The 23,588-nt window shown below is 41.5% G+C and overlaps 1 protein-coding gene across 1 annotated transcript in view; it reads left to right on the top strand.

The window, feature by feature from the left end:
* Window positions 1-15,941: 15,941 nt before the first annotated feature.
* Window positions 15,942-23,588, top strand: part of LOC139463443 (uncharacterized) — a 59,616-nt gene continuing 51,969 nt past the window's right edge. The window contains exon 1 of the mRNA XM_071244710.1: window positions 15,942-17,546. Coding sequence (XP_071100811.1) covers window positions 15,942-17,546 — 1,605 coding nt within the window. The remainder of the gene's footprint in view (window positions 17,547-23,588) is intronic.

Genomic DNA, 23,588 nt, shown 5'->3' with positions numbered 1-23,588 from the left:
AGAACGAGGCAACAAGTTATGTTAACCGTGAAGCTGATATTCCTTTATAGAACGAGGCAACAAGTTACGTTATCCTTGGAGCTGCTATTCCTTTGTAATTACGTTATCCGTGAAGCCGATATTCCTTTATAGAACGAGTCAACAAGTTGCGTTATCCGTGGAGCTGATATTCCTTTATAGAACGAGTCAATAAGCTACGTTATCCATGGAGCTTCTATTCCTTTATAGAACAAGGTAACAATTTACGTTATCCGTAGAGCCTATATTCCTTTATAGAACGAGGCAACAATTTACATTATCCGTGGAGCCTATATTCCTTTATAGAACGAGGCAACAAGTTATGTTAACCGTGAAGCTGATATTCCTTTATAGAACGAGGCAACAAGTTACGTTATCCTTGGAGCTGCTATTCCTTTGTAATTACGTTATCCGTGAAGCCGATATTCCTTTATAGAAGGAGTCAACGAGTTACGTTATCCGTTGACCCGATATTTCTTTATAATTATGTTTTCCGTGGAGCCGATATTCCTTTATAGAACGAGTCAACGAGTTATGTTATCCGTGGAGCTGCTATTCCTGTGTAATTACGTTATCCGTGGAGCCGGTATTCCTTTATAGAACGAGTCAACGAGTTACGTTATCCGTGGAGCTGATATTCCTTTATAGAACGAGTCAACGAGTTATGTTATCCCTGGAGCTGCTATTCCTGTGTAATTACGTTATCCGTGGAGCCGGTATTCCTTTATAGAACGAGGCAACAAGTTACGTTATCCTTGGAGCTGATATTCCTTTGTAATTACGTTATCCGTGGAGCCGATATTCCGTTATAGAACGAGTCAACGATTTACGTTATCCGTTGACCCGATATTTCTTTATAATTACGTTTTCCGTGGAGCTGCTATTCCTTTATAGAACGAGTCAACGAGTTATGTTATCCGTGGAGCTGCTATTCCTTTATGGAACGAGTCAACAAGTTACGTTATCCGTGGACCTGCTATTCCTGTGTAATTACGTTATCCGTGGAGCTGATATTCCTTTATAGAACGGGTCAACAAGTTACGTTATCTTTGGAGCTGATATTCCTTTATAGAACGAGTCAACAAGTTACGTTATCCTTGGAGCTGATATTCCTTTATAGAACGAGTCAACAAGTTACGTTATCCGTGGAGCTGATATTCCTTTATAGAACGAGTCAGCGAGTTACGTTATCCGTGGAGCTGTTACTCCTTTATAGAACGAGGCAACAAGTTATGTTAACCGTGGAGCTGATATTCCTTTATGGAACGAGGCAACAAGTTACGCTATCCTTGGAGCTGATATTCCTTTGTAATTACGTTATCCGTGGAGCCGATATTCCTTTATAGAACGAGTCAACGAGTTACGTTATCCGTTGACCCGATATTTCTTTATAATTACGTTATCTGTGGAGCCGATATTCCTTTACAGAACGAGTGAACGACTTACGTTATTCGTGAAGCCGATATTCCTTTACAGAACGAGTTAACAAGTTACATTATCCGTGGAGCCGATATTCCTTCATAATTACGTTATCCGTGGAGCCGATATTCCTTTATAGAACGAGTCAACGAGTTACGTTATCCTTGGAGCTGATATTCCTTTATAGAACGAGTCAACAAGTTACGTTAATTGTGGGACAAGGTCCGTATTTAGTAGGATCGAGCATATGTTTACAGTGTATGATATGGCAGTTGATAGCTGCATAACCTCTCACTATCAGTTTCTGTACACAACGACACACCAATCGAGGTGGCCCAGTCGTCTATGGCGCCGCAATTCGCTGTGCAGGGTTGCGTACCTTGGGCACGTCATTTCGCCCCGATTATGTATCTAGGTTTGTCAGCACCGTACCTGTGGGTTTCACCAAAGTGGTAACTCTAAAACCCGCATCTCTCCGGGCTTTCCTCCCACATTAAGCTGACATGCCGTCATATAACTGAAAAACTGTTAAAAGCGGCGTTAAACCTCACTCACTCACGCACTCACTCACTCACTCACAGCAATCGACCATGCTTGCACACATTCATCAGTGCCAATCCACCAATACCATTTATCAAATTTATTTAGGGAATATACGCGAGGTTTTTTTAATAATCATCCATGTTGCATTGACAAAGGTGGCAATTACACTGACTACTTGAGGGATCATAAGACACGTGACATTCTCGGATGTAACATCGTGACATGTGACATTTCTAAATGTGACAGACACAGCTCTAAATACAAGTGCGACAATTCCTCCTAAAAGGTTCACGAGGAGCAAATTCAATTTGTTTGACTATATGTGCCAATAGAGGTACCGGAGACGAACATTTAACGCGATACTCACGGACAAGGAATCATTTGGACTTGGTTTGCGGGGAATAGCTTTACGTTATTTTTGGCGACATTATCTGATTATGGTTTTTTTATGTTTTACGCCTTGGCACTTTAAAAATATATTCAGGTTGATATATTGTGCAAAACACCTTCATTATGACAATTTGAATGCAATGCCATGGGACCCGTGGAAACCGGGGGTCTTCAGCAACCCATGCTTGCCGTAAAAAGCAACTATGCTTATCGTAAGAGGCGACTAACGGGATCGGTTGGTCAGGCTCCCTGACTTGGTTGATGTAAGTTATCGTATCCTAATCACTGGATTTATTTACATATCGCTAGAATATTGCTGAGTGCGGCGTTAAACAATTAACAAAGAAACAAAAAACAATGCCATGCGGTTTAATGACAATCATTCTAATGGTTTTCTATACTGTGATGGGCGTAGGGGTGGCCCAGTCGTCTAAGGCGCCGCGATTCGCTGTGCAGAGTTGCGTCCCTTGGGCTCATCAGAAACCTATGGTTCGAATCCCACTTCACCCCGATTATGTTTTTAGGTTTGTCAGCACCATACCCATGCTTGTAGGTTTCACCGAAGTGGTAAACGTCTGAGACCTGCAATACTTTGGGCTTAAGGTGACACGCCGTGATATAACTGGAAAAATAATAAAAGCGGCGTTAAACCCAACTCACTCACTCACTATACTGTAATGAAGACTAGGAACCGCGATTCAAGGGACATGCTTGTTATCCTGAAATCAATGTTATGTGAAAGAAATTATCGGTTTGTTCCTCCTTTTATGACAAAAAGGAACCGACATTTTTCGCTGAACATGTGGGATGTCGTGAAAAGAATTTTGTTGTGAAAAAAATATTTCTTCAGATCCTGCATTCACAATACACAAAAAACATACTTTCCAAAACAGCTGCCACATTTTCTCAAAGATGGCACCCATTAAGTAAGTACTCATACAACTGCAGCCTGTAAACCACCGATTCTTGACCAGACAATCAGGTGATAGGCCAGACAATCCGGTGACACGATAAAGTAACCCCAAATAATTAAAGTGGAATTCTAATTTCAATGTTTCTTCTGTACAGACACCTATGAAGAAAAGAGTTCCAACTACATCTGTGTCTCACCAGCATGTGCTTTGTGGTCCAAAACTGTTTACCCTTCTCGTCAGCATTAAGAAACGACCCGCGAAGATTCCGGGGTAGAAAAGGTCTTCAGCAACCCATGCTTGCCGTAAAGCGGGACTATGCTTGTCGTAAAAGGCGTACTAACGGGATCGGGTGGTCAGGCTCACTGACTTGGTTGATCCATGTCACCGTATCCCAATTGTTTGGATCGATGCTCATGACATTAATCACTGGATTGTCTGGTCCAGACTCGATTATTTACAGACCGGCGTCACATAGCTGGAATATTGCTGAGTGCGGCGTTAAACAACAAACCAACCAACCAAAGTATTAAGAAACAATAGCGGCATTAGTTCATGGCTACACAAGCAAGGCATTAAACTAGGGTTAACCCAGTGGATAAAGTGTTCACATGCTTAGGAATCGAACCACATGGATACAATATGTGAAGGCCATTTCTTGTCTCACGTCGTAAAACTGTTTGACTATTGTTTAAATCCGTAGTAAAACCTCACTCACTCACTCACTCATTTAAGCGTAAGGTCATCACTTTGTACATATTAACCAAACAGAACAGCGGGAGAGCGGGTCCCCGGACCATAGACCGTAGTTTCAAGCGTGTGACTCAACAATGAGAGCTACAACCAACTGATCGCCATTTCTATAAGCTGTACTGTTGATTTCATTATGTTAACGATAAGTAGTTAATAAGGTAAAACAAATTAATTATTGTTTCGCTTGATATTTTGGTTCAGGTTGAGCTGATGGAAGCATGTGTTGAAATGATAAAATGAGTTGCATCTAATGCATCTAATACTTGATATTGATATCACCTTTTTTTCGTTATTGATTTCTTCAACTTGCGTCTTGTTTTTTATGGATAATGTGGTAGCTTATGGTGTCATTTACATCTAATCACAAATCCAAACAGTTTTTTTCCTATATTTTACAAAAGTGATATGTTATGCCAGCGAACAAAACCAACAACGATATTTGCAACCTTAGAAGGAGCGCATGCTGGACACGAATAGAAAATATAGTGGTTTTCGTGCAAAGATATGTACGTCATCTTGTACATATACATTCAAATTATTTGTAAATAAATCAATATTCAACCCTTATTGTCTTTCTTACGTTCGTTTCAAATCCAGTTCCACTTGTTTACTTGCTCGAGTTGTTAAAATAACACTCGATACCCATTGTTTAACTAGACTGGCGGATTAAAATATTCGTAGGACGACGACCTCACGTTTGCTAGTTTGTTTTCATACGACATACGGGGTCGTCGTCCTGCGAATGAACCCTTCACTCCCACCATAAAGATAATCCGGATTAAAAGTTACAATCACACGCGCTAATCCCATTGTTCTCTTAATCCCCAGTTAACAACCCAACTGCAACTATTCGCGTTTTGCCGACCTTAATTTTGAGCCCAAATGTCTAAAGGTCGGCGTAACGCGAAGACACCAGTAGGCTACCCCACCGCCCCCAACCAAGTGGAAATATCAAAGACGTCACTTCCTGAACGTCGAAAGTCCGTATTCTTTGGTTCTCACGGGTGCCGTCAATGCAGTCTTACCGCTATATTATAAACGGAGATCGCTCTTCCTGGAATGAATATCCCATAAAGATGCTAGTCCCATAATGCGTTTGCAATTATAACAGCTGAGACATGGCTTCAGATTACAACAGAGTGAATGGCAGTCGTATCTGAGCGATCTAATTGACTGTATACAACCTATAACTCCTCGTCATGATGATACAGTGGAGCGGCTTACCGAGTCTTACCAAGGCCTGTAACTGTGTGTTGAGTCATAACACCCGGGTTTATCAGCTGTTTGGATGTCTGATACATTACAAACTGAAAAAACCCACAGCGTCGTCTAAGTCATAAAACTGAATAGAAACTTTGCGTTTATAATTATGTTGTTTTGTAGGTGCAAAGCTTTGACAGGACATTTTGGAAACTGTGTTTTGAGAAAACATTTTCTGAAACTAATTTGTCTGTCACATGCAGAGATTTATCAGCGAGCTTCCAGACTTGTGTAACCATGGCAACCGGACATTAAAGGAAGGCTGCCTGTGTGTGGGAGTCGCCATCATGTGGTTTGTGCATGGTATTAGATCGCGTGATAGTACTGGCATAATGTTTGAATACCACTGTACCAAATGAAGAAAAGCGTTCCTCCTGACTTTAGTCGTTAGGACAGTTTAAAACATGCTCCTGTTTCTCATGACGAAGAGGGGGCACGGGTGGCCCAGTCGTCTTAGGCGCCGCGATTCGCTGTGCAGAGTTGCGTCCCTTGGGCACGCCAGAAACCTATGATTGTGGGTTCGAATCCCGGTTCACCCCAGTTATGTTTCTAGGTTTGTCAGCACCATACCCATGCTCGTGGGTTTCACCGAAGTGGTAAACGTCTGAGACCTGCATCACTTCGGGCTTTTCTCCCACATTAAGCTGACACGCCGTGAAATAACTGGAATACTGTTAAAAGCGGCGTTAAACCCAATTCACTCACTCACTCGCTCATGACGAAGAAGGTATTTGGATTTTTAAATTGTCTATATCTTTAGTGGGTTAAAAGTAAACTAAATACTAATGTACCATGTGATCTCTTTTGGCCGACTCAGCAAACTGTGGATGACATGGCTTGAGAAAATTAGTTTTTTAATCCGTCATAGATGTCTATCCTCTGTATCTCCACGCCTCGCATTTCATTAAATCTACACTAAGCCTAGGATCCATTCTCATGGTTCTCGCGATAAAAAATTATCTGCCCTTGATTTTCATTGATCAATTTTATTAGCTACGCTTCAAATCAGAATGCGACTGGGCTTGTCGTAAGAGGTGACTAACGGGATCGGGTGGTCACGCTCGTTGACTTGTTTGAAACATCGTATCCCAATTGCTTGGATCGATGCTCATGATGTTAATCACTGAACTGTCTTGTCCGGATTGGATTATTTACAGACCGTCGTCATATAGGTGGAATATTGCTGACTGCGGCGTTAAAAAACAAGCTAATGCATTGTGTTGTCTTGTTACATGTATTAGGGGTGGTCGGGTAGCCTTGTGGTTAAAGCGTTCGCTCGTCACGCCGAAGACCCGGGTTCGATTCCCGACATGGGTACAATGTGTGAAGCCCATTTGTGGTGTCCCCCGCCGTGATACTGCTGGAATATTGCTAAAAGCGGCGTAAACCCATACTCACTCACTCACTCTAGAAGGACTCACTCACTGTTACATGCATTATATATCTCTGGGCAGGCGCTCTATCCACTGCACCTCGGAGGCGGTTGGACATACGATGATACAAGTCATAATGACGGTAGAATGAAACTAATTATCGTTTACCGTTGCTCCTTTGATGAGGTCAGCACACAGTCAAGACTCATTGGTCAGGATACTGAATTAAATATCAAGACCATGCGCTGCAAGTGGCAAGAGTTTAAAAGTGAGGAAGCAAGGTTTGTGGGGTGTTTAATCAGTCAGTCTCCGCCTTGTGCAGATGAAATAACTGCGACTGAGGGTGATATTGATGAGGAATTTGATCCTTGTTTCTACAGTGCCCAGTGACATGGACGACGTGATTGTAATTGGGATATCAGTGGAACTCTCGTCTTTGGGAGATTTTCAACAAAACCCGAAATTGAAAGCTTTATGAAAATGGACATTAATGGACTCCACGGACAAACCTCCTAGATTGTAAAGTTTCCTCAACTATTGAATCTTCAATAAATATTTAATTGCGTTAAGTGTTCAATGGATTGATGTTGGTGAGCCGTTTTGCTATGATGTTCTCGGAAAACTTTTAGATGGGCTTGTCTGTTACTCCGCGCGTTGGTTGGGCTTGTCTGTTACTCCGCGCGATGGTTGGGTGTATCTGTTACTCCGCGCGTTGGTTGGGCTTGTCTGTTACACCGCGCGTGAGTTGGGCGTGTCTTTTACTTCGCGCGTTAGTTGGGCTTGTCTGTTACTCCGCGCGTTGGTTGGGCTTGTCTGTTACTCTGCGCGTTAGTTGGGCGTGTCTGTTACTCTGCGCGTTAGTTGGGCTTGTCTGTTACTCCGCGCGTTGGTTGGGCTTGTCTGTTACTCTGCGCGTTAGTTGGGCTTGTCTGTTACTCTGCGCGTTAGTTGGGCTTGTCTGTTACTCTGCGCGTTAGCTGGGCTTGTCTGTTACTCTGCGCGTTAGTTGGGTGTTTCGTTTACTCCTCGCGTTAGTTGGGTATATTTTTCAGTGACGTAAGTGTTGGGAACGTTCAACCTTTTTTTTTATTCCGCATGAATTTCTGAATCCACATAGAGAACTGAGAACATCGAGATATCGTATATATTGAGAATGAGCCTGTTGGTGACATATATTCAGGGATTAGTCTAGACGCCCGAACAAGGTGTCATTCTTTTCAACGCCTCAGTGACAATTGAGGAACTGGTACCGGCCTGAAAAGGAAGATTTCACATTACATACCTTTGATGTGAGCGGTATAATTCACCATCATCGGCGGCGGTAATGCTAACATGTATGTAGTTGAGATTCTGACGCTAGAATAATAGGATCGCAGTAATTACGTCTTTCGTCAGTTTTCTTTGAAACTCCTTTGCCAAGAGGGACGCTGCTTTCAGATTAAATGGGGGTTGTGCTCCACTGTTTCTCGCCAGTGTTCTGTCTAGCCCTGGACAGTGTGATGAATACCATGTATGACACTGAAACATGGTCTGTGTGTAATTAGGCTTATTAACTGCTAAATTAATATACTGCTAGATGTGAACGAGAGGACACGTTGTGTTTATGGGGATTGAATCTTATTTGCTGGGACTGACACATTCCCCGAGCGCGTCTCACTTCAACGAGTGAGTGAGTTGGGTTTAATGCTGCTTTTAACAGTATTCCAGTTATTTCACGGCGTGTCAGCTTAATGTGGGAGAAAATACCGAAGTGATGCAGGTCTCAGACGATTGCTATTTTAGGGAAACCAAAGAGCAGGATATGGTGTTGACAAATCTAGAAACATAATTGGGCCGAACCGGATTCGAACACACATTCATAGGTTTCTGGCGTGGACGTGACTCTGCACAGCGAATTGCGGCGCCTTAGACGACTGGGCCGCTGTGCCACCGTCCCCTTCCCTCTTTAAAGACACATCAATTGAACTGTATTGGATGGCTCTGTTCGTTCTGTAATACAATTTTAAAAACGGTTGTGAGACAGTTAAATAGGATGTATTTCAGCCCCCCAGCAATATCAAAGTTGTAACACGGCGGCCATTTAATCATGTTCCACGCTCTCGGCAAGACAATCCAGTGAATGACATGATGAACATCGATCTACGCAATTGGGATACGATGACATGCATCAACCAAGTCAGCGAGCCTGATCACCTGATCCCGTTAGTCGCCTCTTACGACAAGCATAGACGCCTTTTACGGCAAGCATGGGTTGCTGAAGACCTATTCTACCCCGGATCTTCACCACTTCACGGGTATCGTTGGACTGGTAATGCAATACAAAAACGGTTATTTACATACCCCCCCCAAAAAAAAACAAACAAACAAAAACACACACACACACACACACACACACACACCACCCACCCCCCACCACCCCAAACACACTCACGCACAAATCCACGCCCAACGTTATCATCATCCAGCTTTAAAAATCAGTGTGGCACCTACGTGTATGAATTCTGTCCACGTAATAGACGAACAATATGCATGAATTTACATTGACTTCTGACAATGTATCAAGAGTGTGAATCCAATCACTAATATGCTCCTTGTGTAGGTGAATAAAGAATATTGATTCACCCTATATCGACGGACATGCTATCTGCTATCATGCTGGGCATCTGCATGATGTGACGAGAGAACAATCCGCGCCACCAGGTCCTCGTAAGCAACGGCCATTGTGGTCCATGTTAAAGCAGGGACTAAATCGTAGCGCCGAGTTTCCATTGTGACAGCTGCTAGAACAGCAGAATCTCGCCTCATACGCAAGAAATCTTGTTCAGTCCTTTGTACTCCAGATTTTCCCTTGAGTAATTGAAATACAACAACGCCAAGACAATGTCAATATTTCTGGAAGTTTCTGACTTTCGGTAATCTGAAGAAGACCGTGTACATTGTCACAACTTCCTTCTGACCCGCTTTCCTTTCTGGGGATGAAAAATGTTTTCATCCTCTCCCACCTGACTATAAAACATCATTACATTATTCTATTGCCTCAAAACTCCTAGAAATAGAAATATCTCTAATATAAGTGTTCCTACCCCGTACACGCATGATGCATGTGAATCGCACCCTTCGACAGCAGTTGTACACAGATGCCTTAAACAGTTCAATAAGAAAACTATGAAATGTTATAAATAAAATGCCTCACGTCTCCCATATTTTAAAAAAAATATCAAATTCTAACTATCAATTTATTGCGGCCTTGACATCCATATTATAGGCATGCTTATACCAGAAAAGTACCCCCAATATCCAGCCTGGGGGGCCGGCATGGCTCTGAAGTGGCTTAACACCGCTATGAACAGTATTTCAGCTTGAAATGGGACGAAACCCTACATCATATATTTCTGGCACGCCCAAGGAACGCAACTACACAGCGAATTGCGACGCCTCAGACGACTGACGGTAGAAAAACGCGAGAACGAGAAAATCTGACTTGCTTCATAATGGGCCTTTGCGTTATAAGAAAGGACTGAGCGAAAGGGCAAATGGTATGGTCCAGGGACGTTGAGCCAGACTAGTGTCTATTCTATGGATATCTGGGAGCGGTCGGGTAGCCTAGTGGTTAAAGCGTTCTCTCGTCACGCCGAAGACCCGGGTTCGATTCCCGACATGGGTAAAATGTGTGAAGCCCATTTCTGGTGTCCCCCGCCGTGATATTGCTGGAATATTGCTAAAAGCGGCGTAAAACCATACTCACTCACTCTATGGATATCTGGGCTGCCACCCAAACAAATCCAAACGGGACCCGAAAGCTTATTGCATGCTATATAGTCTTATGGAAGTGGGCCAGAATTATACATTGTTTTGCGCACGATTGTGTTCTTACATTTACGTCTAAGTCAGGAAAATGATTTGTTGAATTGAAGGAGAATTGTTGAATTTTATTATAAAATGTTTCCTTCACATGTTAGATACTGGAAGTACTACTCATTCTTCTATTTATGTCATCTTAAATATACAATAAAGTACGGTTATAACGAACTCAAAGGGACCACTGATTTTAGTTCGTTATAACCGTAGTTCGTTATAAGCATATATACAGCATAACTACAGCAAATAGTCGGGACCAAAACAGTAAGCTCGTTATATCCGTAAGTTCGTTATAAGCGTGTTCGTTATAACCGTAGTTTACTGTATTATATATAAGTCATTATAGTTTATCATACGAATTCATGCAAATGTACTCCAATTCAATTCATCCACAACATTAAAGTTCAGTATATATCAGATATACATTAACGCCTGTTACCGTTATAGAGCCATCCTCTCATATAACCTTTTATTGTTCATAGTATGAAATGTAATCAACAATATCAAAAGCAGCAATTTAAACTACTGAACCACCCAAACACAAGGCTGTTATCAAGCGCTAGTGCAACAGTTAAGCTCTTCATTTAATAACGCTGTTTTCACTGCCCGAGTAGTCTGCCATACATAATTATGGTGCAGCTTTCAGGCTCTCTGACTTACTCGGATGTGACTGAGGAAAGCTTATCGGCTAGGGTGTTATACACTGTATTTCTAGTAATCCTGTATTTTTTTAATGGCTACCTCTTCTCTGGATCACAGCTACGTGATAATCCAAAACAGTACATATACAGTAAACTACGGTTATAACGAACCCGCTTATAACGAACTGACGGATATAGCGACTTACTTTTTGGTCCCGACTATTTGCTGTTGTTATACTGTATATGTGCTAATAACGAACTACGGTTATAACGAACTAAAATTAGTAGTCCCTTTGAGTTCGTTATAACCGTACTTTACTGTAAGATGAACATTCAGCTCCCCATACAAGTAAATGAATGAGTGTGTTTTAACGCCAATGCTCTGCGGTGTGATGACACAATTCTACCAGCTCGAACATTGTGAAGCCTCATTTCATCCACTCTGTTGATATTCCTGGTGACGAAAAGGCCCCATGTATCTGTAATCTTGTCAATATATCCATACGTGGCACTGACTGCCTTAAGAGAATTATAGTTCATATGCTAATCCATCTCCAAATAACGTCCCGCTGAAGATGGCTTTTCTTTATGTTAAATCCATCATCTAACCACCACCCCTCCAACCCCACCGCTACATGATGATTTAGACTTAAGTTTAATAGCTAAGGAAGTCTGCAGGGATGAAGTACACTTTATAGCAAGCTGTCATCTTTATTCACACTTCAGATATTCGTTATGGAGATCTGTAACTGAAGTTTATTGTACTTTTCCGCACCTCGCACCTGCTGACCAGTTGAACTTCTTAATGCCATTGTAAAATTCCTGGCTGCCCCTCTATTTATGATGTTTAGATGGAGGAAATCTATTGTGTTATACATAATCTGTTTACTGATATTTAATATGTATATGTCTGCTCTTTGTCAAAACACCAATCATCATTCCGAAAAGACTCCAATAACCCTATATTCGTTTTCGAAACATAAAAACTCTGGACCGAACTTCCATGTTGATAGCGTTGGAAAATCACGGTTCTTTTCGCGTTAGACGAGATGCCTATCACATCACATGTATTTCACACTCAGCTACGATACATACATCCCTGAATTCGTCATACCTTTAAGAATCAATTGACATTTTGTCTAAGTCACTAATACAAACGGTCCAAATGAAATCAACCGAAATATTCAAGTGTGAAACCAAACCCTGTGCTCTGAAACCTACCAGTGGGCCTTCTCATTAAAAAACTGTAAATAAAGCAAACTTCTAGTTTTACTTAACTTTTTTACTATTCCTTGAGATTTAGTCGTCAATTTGTTGGCTACATTAGCTCGGATTATTACGAATATGCAATCCTTGCAAGAATTGAGGAATAAATGATTAGAGTCTAGATACTTATTTGGAAAAGTCAACAGAAATCGTTCCACGTGACGCCATGCTATTGACGCAAAATCACACACACTGACGACGGTATTGGTCTGCCTTTCCACGTAGTATCAAGGCGAGAATGGAAACATAAAAACAAACAGAACTTGTTGATTTCAGATTGATTCTGATTACTCAACTTACATGACTCATTTATGTATGTATGTGATCCCAGCATCACGGTAAAACCTACTCCAAACATTCCGCGAACTGCTATCAATGAACTCGCTATGTTATGACGGGAGGTTACCGGTAGTGATGTCATATTAGTATACGTCAACATCTACATCGTTGTACATATTTGTTATTTCCTTGGAGGTGCGGGTGAACTAGTACACAAAACACGAGATCGCGAGAACGCGAGATTTTGGCCAAATCTCGCCTTCTCGCGATCTCGCCTTCTCGTGTTTTGGGCATATTTAGCTCGTTTGCAAAGGTCGAAATCTCGAGAATGTCCCTTACATTATTCCATATTGACATGCTGTTGATTGAAAGTTCATGCGCCCAGGACACAATAGACGGAACCGGCATGATGACAGGTTAACGTCACATTGAAATAAGCGCTTCATTGACACATGTCTGAAGGTTCGTTGCAAGAGGGTCATGATGTTGGTATACTGTTAAGGGCCGATTTATATTTGTTCAGCTACCGTTCACAACCAGATATTTTTTTACTTAAGACTGTGAGGCTTAATTTAAAAAAAACATAAAAAGCACCCTGCAACAATTTCTTTTGGTGGCAGACAATATATTTTATACTTAATCAGGCTGAAGCGTAATTATTTTTCAAGCTATTTTTTGGACAATGTATTTTTGCCGATAAACCCCTCCGGCACCCACTTCCTTTTCTGTTTATGGAAAAAGTGCTAAAATCTCGAAATAGTCGAATATAATTAGATCCCCATTTCATGTTTCCCTACAGACAGACGATCTGCATTCACATACATATGTTGATGATTTTACATCAACTTAACAGGTTATCTACACGAGTGTTTTTTATGACTAAGCTGAAAATAAGCCCGCTGACTACTGACTGTAGACCAAAAATTGGAACGACTTCTGACTTGTGACACCCCCATCAAGACCCTTGTAACAAGATCACATATCAATGTTGATACACAACTGAAGGGTGAGTGTTTGCCGTAAAATTGAGTCCGACACAATCGTGGGAATTTGACAGGCCTCATATGGAGAGTCGACTGTGTTGAAGGCGTGACTGTTGACATAATGAGTGGACATATTTCTGTTATTCTGTCATCTATCTTATTGACGCCACGAAGCGTAAATGTTTTACATGGTTATGTAATTGTGTTGTTATGGGATGATAAATGTTAGACATATCCAATAACAATGGATGTTACAGAGAAATTGTATATTCATTAATGTTCTCACGTGGAACGCAGTGAAACCAAGTAATCTGGACAGATCAGCTCTCAGTGAAATTGTCTGGATTCCCAGATTTGAACCCACACTTTCGGCCAGAATGAGGCAGTCCACCTAATCGCCAAACCAGTGAAGATTCGGGGCGGATTAGGTCTTCAGCAACCCATGCTTGCCGTAAAAGGTGATTATGCTTGTCGTAAGAGGCGACTAGCGGGGTCGGGTGGTAATGTTCGCTGACTTGGTTGAAGCACGTCATCGTATCCCAATTGCGTGGATTGATGCTCATGATATCTATCACTGGATTGTCTGGCCCAGACTCGATTATTTACAGACCGCCGTCATATAGCTGGAATATTGCTGAGTGCGGCGTAAAACAACAAACAAACAAACAAACCTAATCGCCAGCACAGTTATGACCGACCCCATCAGCTCCCATGGTCGACGCTATGAATAGACAATAAACTTTGTTGAGGGGGATATTAAGTGCAGAATTTCACTGTAGACTGTCGTTTTACTTTATTTGCTATGTCAAAGACCAGTCAATAGTATTGATGCCTTGAAATATCTCATGTATTGTGCAAAAACGGGATTTACTCTAACGACCACAACCTCTGTTTGCACTCTATAAATGAGTTATATTTAAACTTCTTCAAACTATTCACAGTTTTATGAAACATCCCTACCATGAGATGTATCCCCGTAATTGGCTTTTGTGTCATCAAAACACATGTTCCTCCTTATGTTTTAAATGAAGGTAGAATTTCAGTACTACTTCGGCAAACTAAACAATAGTCACAGGTTGAATGTTGCGAATCTTATATCCAGTATTACCTTTTGTACTTGAACCAGGCATTTTTGCAAAGAAAATTTTACAGAGCTAACTTCTGATCGACATGAGCAGACGAAACACATAATGGGTTCATTAGGCGGGGAAAGTTGTGACCACGTGATGGAAGTAAAGCTGGACTGGCGGCAGTTAGTGTCGTCTGCTCAGCGCGTGAGATGGTGAGACTGGCTTAGAATCTGTGATCCGCGCGAGGAGAGAGTGTTACCTACTCGCATTCTCAACCTCCATCTGCCTAATGCGCTAGCTGGACTTACCAAAGGTAAATTACGTGAAAAATCAATATTTTGAATATTGGAGAGGCCCCCATTACGGTGTAATTAAGAAACATGGCACTGTGGCGCGTTCATTGATACTATCTTACTGCCGCTGTTTAATTCAGTTTCCTAAGGCTTGAGAGCAAGTCATGCCTTCTTCACAGGAACATTTGAACATGCGTCGCCGGGACTGAAAACGTGAAAAATGATCGCCTTGGTTCGTAAGCAAATGAGACAGCCTCAACGAAATAAGCACCGGTAGGGTTAGCTCTATTGTATGGAATGGCGGATTTAAAGCCCGGTAGAGCAGAGCAGAGCAGGGGGCTATTGGACAGTGAAGGGGATCAGATACCTATGCTATTCTGCACGAGGTTATCTGCCGCCAATCGCGGCTAATACTTCTCTGTTGTTGCTGCAGATTTCCTAGTCTTTAGACTCGCTACTGAAAATGCCAACGTGACGGATACCACTTTGTCGGAGTCGATTTTACTACAGTGCCGGAAACAGGTGTAACTCCTCGGGAAACTCCTCGCCTACTCTCATCTTGAGTCAGTGCATTCACGATGTAAAGTTTCCCCCGGATATATATTAAAACTGAACGGAGGTATGATCAAAGGTTAGTCCTTGTATTTGATCATAGGCATTGATACCAACCCATTTTATTTCGTCTTGATTCTAACTGACCACAAGCAAAACAGTTCAAGTGGGGATTGTGCCAATAATGTGCGCTAACCTATTTTGGTATTTCATTTGAAATATCGTTCACGTGCTGTTTGTTAAGTGATTGGCATTAATTATTCTTGGAAGTGTCGCCATATTAGATGATGCCAGGGTATGCATTTTGACATGGCTGTTTTAAGAGGAATGCCATGTTGAACACGACTGCAGCCCCATTCGCGGCCAGAGGTGGCGTGCACGTGCTGTGGTTACCGTCGGTCCTGGTTGCCACACTGATGCTGGGTTTTCTTGCCATTTCCTTCTCTCATCACATTCGTCGGGTTCGTCGCAAGAGGCAGATGTTGTGGGACTACATGTCTCTACAAATTGACGTCAAACGATGTCGAATATCTGCAAACCTGTGTAATACCTATTCCATGCCGCTACGGCAGTTAGCTTCTTCAGTCAGGGTGCATTTGATGGAGGAACCGGATCTGCAAGCGAAGAACCAATTCGGCTTTACCCTGCCCCAAACCAGTAGTGCGTTACCCCTTAGGGGCAATTTGAGGCCCCGGGGGATGCTATGTGATATGACGGCTTCGAACCTGGATTCGCGGGGTGAGGATTTTGTTGACGGAGTTGACTGTGAGGATTCGGTAAGGATCAGAGTTGACCTGCTGTGTGATAGCTGCAGGGAGCACCTTATCATGAAACCTATGTTTTATATTTCGGAAGATTCGCAATCTGTTATTATGGGAGACATGTCCGAGAACCAGGTAACACGAGACTACATTCCTCAAGATCACAGTGCACCGACCATAGAGGGCTCGAACCCACGACCTCGTCACCCAAATCATTACCCGAGCATCAATTCAGACGATGATCCGGGGCCAAGTAAAAGTCGGAGCCCATTTGTCCCACGAGTACCGACTGTCACTGTGACCGACATGTCTGACATTGAGCTCGATTCGTTTCAGCAGGACACAATCTCTATAGAAAGTTTCGACCATTCTTGTGAGTCACTTATGTCGTATGGAAAGAGACGGCAGCGTAGAACAAAAGTTTTGTTGTCAGCAGACGACATTGGGGATAACCACGATCTGACACAGGAGCTAAAGATGTCATCATTTGATGACTCTGATTTTCGTGATCAAAATACATTACCAAGTCCCACCATGGACGGCAACAGATCTCCCGTTAAACACAGGGAATTTTGGAAATTCTTTTCAAAACGTTCCAGAAGAAAATCGCCCAAGAAGACAAAGAAACCAGTTTTAACAAAACAAGACAGGATAGTCCCAGCCTCGGATGTCTTCTCAAAGTCAATGGACGATATTAATAGAAATTCATTCAAGCGAAAAGATGGGAATTTATATTTGAGGAGACAACTCTTTGCGAAAAACAAATCAGTGGAGAAAACTGCCACGGCTGGTTTAGACAATCATGGACGAAGGGTGACGGATGTGAACGACAGATTATTAGCGTCTCAAGACTGTCTCAAACCCCATATGTCCGTCAGCTCGGACGGCAGTGCTCTGGGTATAACTAATGAGCATTATTATGGCAATCAGCACCATCACGGCGAGACGAGCGTACGACAAAACCACCTCGTCTTTGTCTCCGGAAAGCAAAGTAATAAGTCATGTGATGGTGTCATGCAAACGTCGGAACGCACCGACGTTACGGGTCGTGTGACGTTAAACCAAGATGGCGCTTATAATCGGGCATCGAGTTTTGACTCGAGCTTGAAACAGTCTTTAAGAAGGCTTGCCAGTTTTAGGGAATCACACACTGCCCCGCCTCGTCAAGACAGTAAGGTAAGCACCTCATTTTGTTCTCTCTTAATTATTATTTCTTTAACGCCTGCAAATAGAAAAAAATGTTATTGTTTTATCTTCACAAGCAAACTTTTGAAGCAAATTTTTTTAATGTAAACTGTTTTGAAAAAAATGTTGCGGTAATAAATTTAATTATTCTACAGGGGCACGTCACTTAGGGATCTCGGACATCGCAATTTGCTTTGGAATTTTCTCCCGCATAAGGTTTCACATTATGACATTACCTGAGCCAAGACGCTAGGTATTGTTTGTGTCTGGTTAAGACATTCATACAGGCGTTACTCCTCTTTCGAAACTGCACATATAAATAATTTCAAAATTCTATCTAAGCACGTTTTATGATCATAATTCAGAAAACGTTTGTCCTTGCCCCAAGCTCATGTCATAACCACAATTCTCTTGACAGTCCTATCGAAGAACATTACTTGTTATCTTAGATGACACGGTTTCTAATGTCGTTATATAGACACTGCGTTCTCGAATATTCTCGAGAGATGTTGTCTCGGAAAGAGCAATGTATGTGATTATCTTTGAAGGAGGATATTCTTCAGAGGAATGTATGTACGTTGGTGCTGATGTAGTTTGTGCGTCATAAAGTCACACACAGGTGCAGCAGCCGTACAGTAAGCAGTGATTCCCAGGAAGACAATAATGACTCAGTTGTTGACGTGTCGCGTCGCCACACTAATGGCTTCTTGTGACCTAAACAATGCACCGAAGTCACAACACATATATATTGCGATACTTCGTTCACGACAGACTATTTTGGGTTAATCGGGCATAAACATACGATAGTTTTTACAGCCGTCTCTCATACATTTCCTGAACGTCAAGTCCGCAAACTCCCAAGCGAGTCTATCTACAACGTTTCAAGCAAATCTGAATTTATTCAGTTTCCAGTTCCCTGGGCTTATTTCTATTATATATGTATTTCTATTAAAACAGGAAAATGTTTTATATAAGTAATTTCATTACTTTTAAAGAGGAAAACTCAAATACAAACCATTGAATACTGCATTAAAAAACTAAAGTGTGCGTCAGAACCAATTTGAAAATCATGCTATGTCATAATTTAAATTTAAAGATAATTTAAGAGGTGAGGTGATTTGGGGTTTAACTACGCGTTCAAGGTTATTGTACTCATATACACATGGAAATAATGCTGCTGTACAGGGAAAGAAAATATTGTTGGGCATGTTCAGTAGTTTAAAAAATGTTGGGGCTGTAAACTATAGAATATATTTTTAAATATTTGACACGAAAATTAAACCCATTCTTTTATATGGGGCAGAAATTTGGGGATTTACACAAATATATGCTCTGGAAAAAGTTCATTTATATGCTTGTAAGAAATATTTAGGAGTTAAAATTAATACCCCAAACGTGATGGTTTATGGTGAATGTGGACGAGTCCCTTTGTGTATAGAAGCACGTCTGAAAATAATAAAATATTAGATAATAAGACTACTTAATATGCCCTCCTCAAGATTCCCTAAGAAATGTTACAATATGATGTGTTTGTATGATAGCAATGGCAAAACAAATTGGGTAACCGACTTAAGGCACCTGCTGAATAATTGTGGTTTTGGTTACATTTTTAAATTAGAACATATTGCTTATCCGAAGTTGTTCATAAATGCTATAACACAAAGATATTTCAGTCATGGAATGCAACTCTAACGCGTTCACCAAAGTCCCTGTTATATAGCAGTTTCAAGTCATATATCACTGCAGAGCAATACCTTTTCAGTGTTAGTTTTAGAAAATTTAGAGTAACACTTGCAAGATTCCGATGTTCATCACACGATCTTTTAATTGAAAAAGGTACATATCAAAATATTCCGAGAGAAAATAGACTCTGTCCACTATGTGACCTAGGATTAATTGAGGACAAGTATCACTTTTTACTGGTATGTCCGCATTATGATGAGCTAAGAAAAGTATATATACCTACATATTTTCATATGAACCATTGTACATTTAAGTTTAAACTATTACTGACCACTAGCAACATTGAAACCATAAGAAATCTTTCTATGTACATATATCATGCTTTTATACAAAGAAAATCAAGTTTGGAAATTATATGATTGTACCAATTGCTCCTGTAATCATGATTGTACTATAGGCCTGTGGCCTCCTCAGTACGTTGAATAAAGAAATTGAATTGATATAGCATGCGTGCATGCACACACAAACACACGCACGCACGCACGCGCCACAGTTTAACATGGATACCCCACTCAGACACAGCGTACTGCCTCCGAGCCGACCAATCCTTGTTTGATCCCCTTAATGCCGAGCACCAGACAGGGTAACAACAAGTACCATCTTTTAACATATTTTGGTATATATACATAATGTGGTTCCACCGTGGTGACTAAACCAGGAAAGAGCAATAGTTTGGTACCACGATGCTGTGTTCTGTTGCTGAAAGGCTGGGACTGACAGGGTCCGCGCTAACAACAGCAATCGGGTGCAATCCATCATGTGTGATTTGAAACCGTAACCTTTCATGAAGACCCGTGTAATCTGTCTGCACAATCAATCCCTTTCGATTCGCTCTGTATTGGGCGATACAGGTCTTGATTAAATTCTACGTGACTTATATCTTGTAGAGGATTAACATTTGCAATCGAGGGAAGAAGAAATTAAGAGACTTGTAATACGACATCCCGCTAGTTGTTTTGTTCAGTCGTGATGGAAATGCTACACTTTAATAATGAGTTTTATAGTAAAACACGAGAAAATCTGTTCAGTTACGTCAGTGTCGGTTTTAGACTTTAGTATTATCTTGGCATTGGACACGAGTATTCATGTATCGGCTTACTGTAAAACATTGCCACTCTAAGTGTAATTTTCCCATCTTCGTAATAATTCACACAATGTTAATGAAAAAGGCATCATCTGATCATGCAGCGAACAAGGCATTGTCATAAAGCCAGATGTTCACCGTATAATACAAAAGAATTAATGTTCAATCATCGGCTGTCGCTATCCTATTACCAATAGGCACCGATCAGGCTGCAGCTTACTAAAGTTACCATTTCCTAGCAAATTAAACGGGCTTAAATCTCCGCAGGTCGATTCCGGTTACACATATCGGTCTGTAAAGAAGCTCTTCCACGCGAGTGTGTGTGTGTGTGTGTGTGTGTGTGTGTGTGTGTGTGTGTGTGTGTGTGTGTGTGATGGGGTGCTTTGCCTTCGTGTAAACCATCCATTTGTCGGTATTAGTAGAACAGTTACTTTGGAGCCAATACAGTCTCATCAGGATTGTCTGTGTATCTCCCGTCCTTTAGACGGAAATGCCATTTCCTGATGAAGAGTGTCCATGAATTAATTATGATGTATCATCTTTTGAACGAAGGTAACCTCCTTATCGACGTTCGGGACGTCATTTATTTGTTTATTTTTCTAACGCGGCACTAATCGATACCCCAGATTTTGTTTGTTTTTTGTTGCTGTTGAACGCCGCACTCAGCAATATTCCAGCTATATGACGCCGGTCGGTACATAATCGAATCTGGACCAGACAATCCAGTGATTGACATCATGAGCATCGAACCAGGTAATTGGGATACGATGACATGCATCAACCAAGTCAGCGAGCCTGGCCACCCGATCCCATTGTTCGCTTCTTACGACAAGTATGATATCCGAGGTACATGATGACACCCTGTGAATACTAGAGTCTGGACCAGACAAACCAGTGGTTGACATCATGAGCATCGAACCAGGTAATTGGGATACGATGACATGCATCAACCAAGTCAGCGAGCCTGGCCACCCGATCCCATTGTTCGCTTCTTACGACAAGTATGATGTCCGAGGTACATGATGACACCCTGTGAATACTAGAGTCCGGACCAGACAAACCAGTGGTTGATATTATGACCAACGTCCGGCGCCGTCGGGGTATGATGATCATTTAACCAAGTCTGACCACCTTATTCATTAAGCTTCTTCGTAAGACAACCATAGGTTGCTGGGGACCAACTCTTAGCCGGTTGGAGTTTCATCATTTTAATTAGATGTCACCGTTTTTAAGTTTTATTTCCAACCGATAAACGATCCCTTAGACGGAGAATCGGTTCACAGTTTAATATTGCATGGTATTACCGAGGCCTAGAGGGAAAGCGTAAAAAGCGCCAGACTTGCGAGTGCCATGTCTGAGATCGTATCCCGCTAGTGACCAGCCTTAAGACCAACACTGTTTACAGGTCTTTACAGTTTTGTGACTACCCCCAGTGTACAGTACATACACCCTGTGCACTCGAAAGAACCCACTCGTCCGATGGTAGATGATAAGATGGTGGGAACCCGAATACATACAGGCACCCGAAACACATGTGTCAAAACGTGTGGTGTCACCTTGGGCAAGTGACTCGGTTCACAGGGTTCTCGGTTCACCCAGCCGGGAATGGGTACCCGATATGTGAGGTGGAAGTAAAAACCTTCTAGCGCCCCTTGGGTTGTATACTCCCCGGGGAGTTGAGAATGATAAGTGGAATGCAAACGGATTAACTGGTTGGGGAACAAATAAAACCGCATTTGAGCAGAATATCATAAAAATATTTACGATTGTCCCTATCAGAACAGTCAGGCCACGTAGAAAGCACAACGATTGCACACTATATAGTTTGTTGAAAACCTTCAATACCAGAATGGGAATACGTAAACATGATTAAAGCTACTTTACCTTTGATTAATGCAAATGCCAGTTTACATTAAATTTAATCTTATTACATTATAACAAGTTCGCTTTCAGCGTTTCATGTTTGTCAGAAAAGAGCTACGAGTTTTCGTATGCATTATTTGTGAAATTATAATTATCAAAGTGGGGCATTATGTTTTAAGACCAATGTTGATAAATAAATATCGCTTTAATTCGTATTTATGAATAGAGTGATAACTTATTAACATATGAATGTGCAGGCTGTCGTCATATGGTTGGGAAATTACTGACTGTGTTCAATAACAATAATACAATCAGGTAAAATGTAAGCAGCATTAGCTCTGTATTGACCGCAACCTTTGAGACCTACGTTTTGTCCTCTGAAAGGATCAGCTTAACAGTCAGGACATCCAGTGTCCAACATCTGGCAATCAATATTTATTTTATCTCAGGCAAAATAATTTTAAAGCATTTTCGGAAACAAACTATTTTTAAACACCCTTGCTCTCCCCATAATATCTTATTGACAGCCCCCAAAGAAAAAATGGACAGATACCGCTTCTATAGAAGAAAACCAGCTTGCAAGGGTTTATGTAGGTCGTTAGTCAGATTAGCTATTTATAAAATGTCAAAGTGTATACTTGCCGTATCTCACTCAAGACCGTATTTCTTAAGATCGATACTTGTTATGAGACATATGATCTTGGGCATCGCCCTACAGAAGTTAATAATAACATAAAAACATGTCATTCGGCTGATGGAACTATGATTGCAATATTGTAAACTTAAATAACTGTAAATTTATTGTTTGTAGGTGCTTGTCGTTGATGGATGTTTCCCAATGGTATTCACTTAGTTGTTGATGAGTTAGTGGGTAAGGTTTTACGCCGTTTTTTGGCAATATTCTGGCAATATAACGTCAGGGGGCACCAGAAATGGGCTTCACACACTGTATCCATGTGGTAATTCGAACCCGGGCCTTCGGCCTGACGAGCGAAGGCTTTAACCATTCGGCTACCCGCCTCCCCAGTTGATGGTGATAATGAAGATGATATTAGGTATTATGAAAGCTGTAGATGAGAGGACTATTGTGCGCCAATATGTATTATGTATTAATGTATGGATTGATAACTGAAAATATAGCACAATCAGGATGATTCAGACTATAGGGTTTAAAGACCTTCTACGCTACAAGCAGATCTGGATGGCTTGATGCCGTGTTAATGTGTCGGTGTCGTGTGTACAGAAACAAAAAGTTTTCTTTTCATTAGATACTACCGTACATCTATATTAGGAGCGGGAACGTGTGTCCAGTCATCTAAGGCACCGCAGTCCGCTGTACAGAG

The sequence above is a fragment of the Haliotis cracherodii genome, unplaced genomic scaffold (assembly GCF_022045235.1).
Source record: "Haliotis cracherodii isolate W230 unplaced genomic scaffold, xgHalCrac1.p SCAF_16, whole genome shotgun sequence".
Classification (NCBI taxonomy): Eukaryota; Metazoa; Mollusca; class Gastropoda; order Lepetellida; family Haliotidae; genus Haliotis; species Haliotis cracherodii.
Note: the sequence above shows the minus strand (reverse complement) of the source record. Positions and strands in the feature narration are given on the sequence as shown.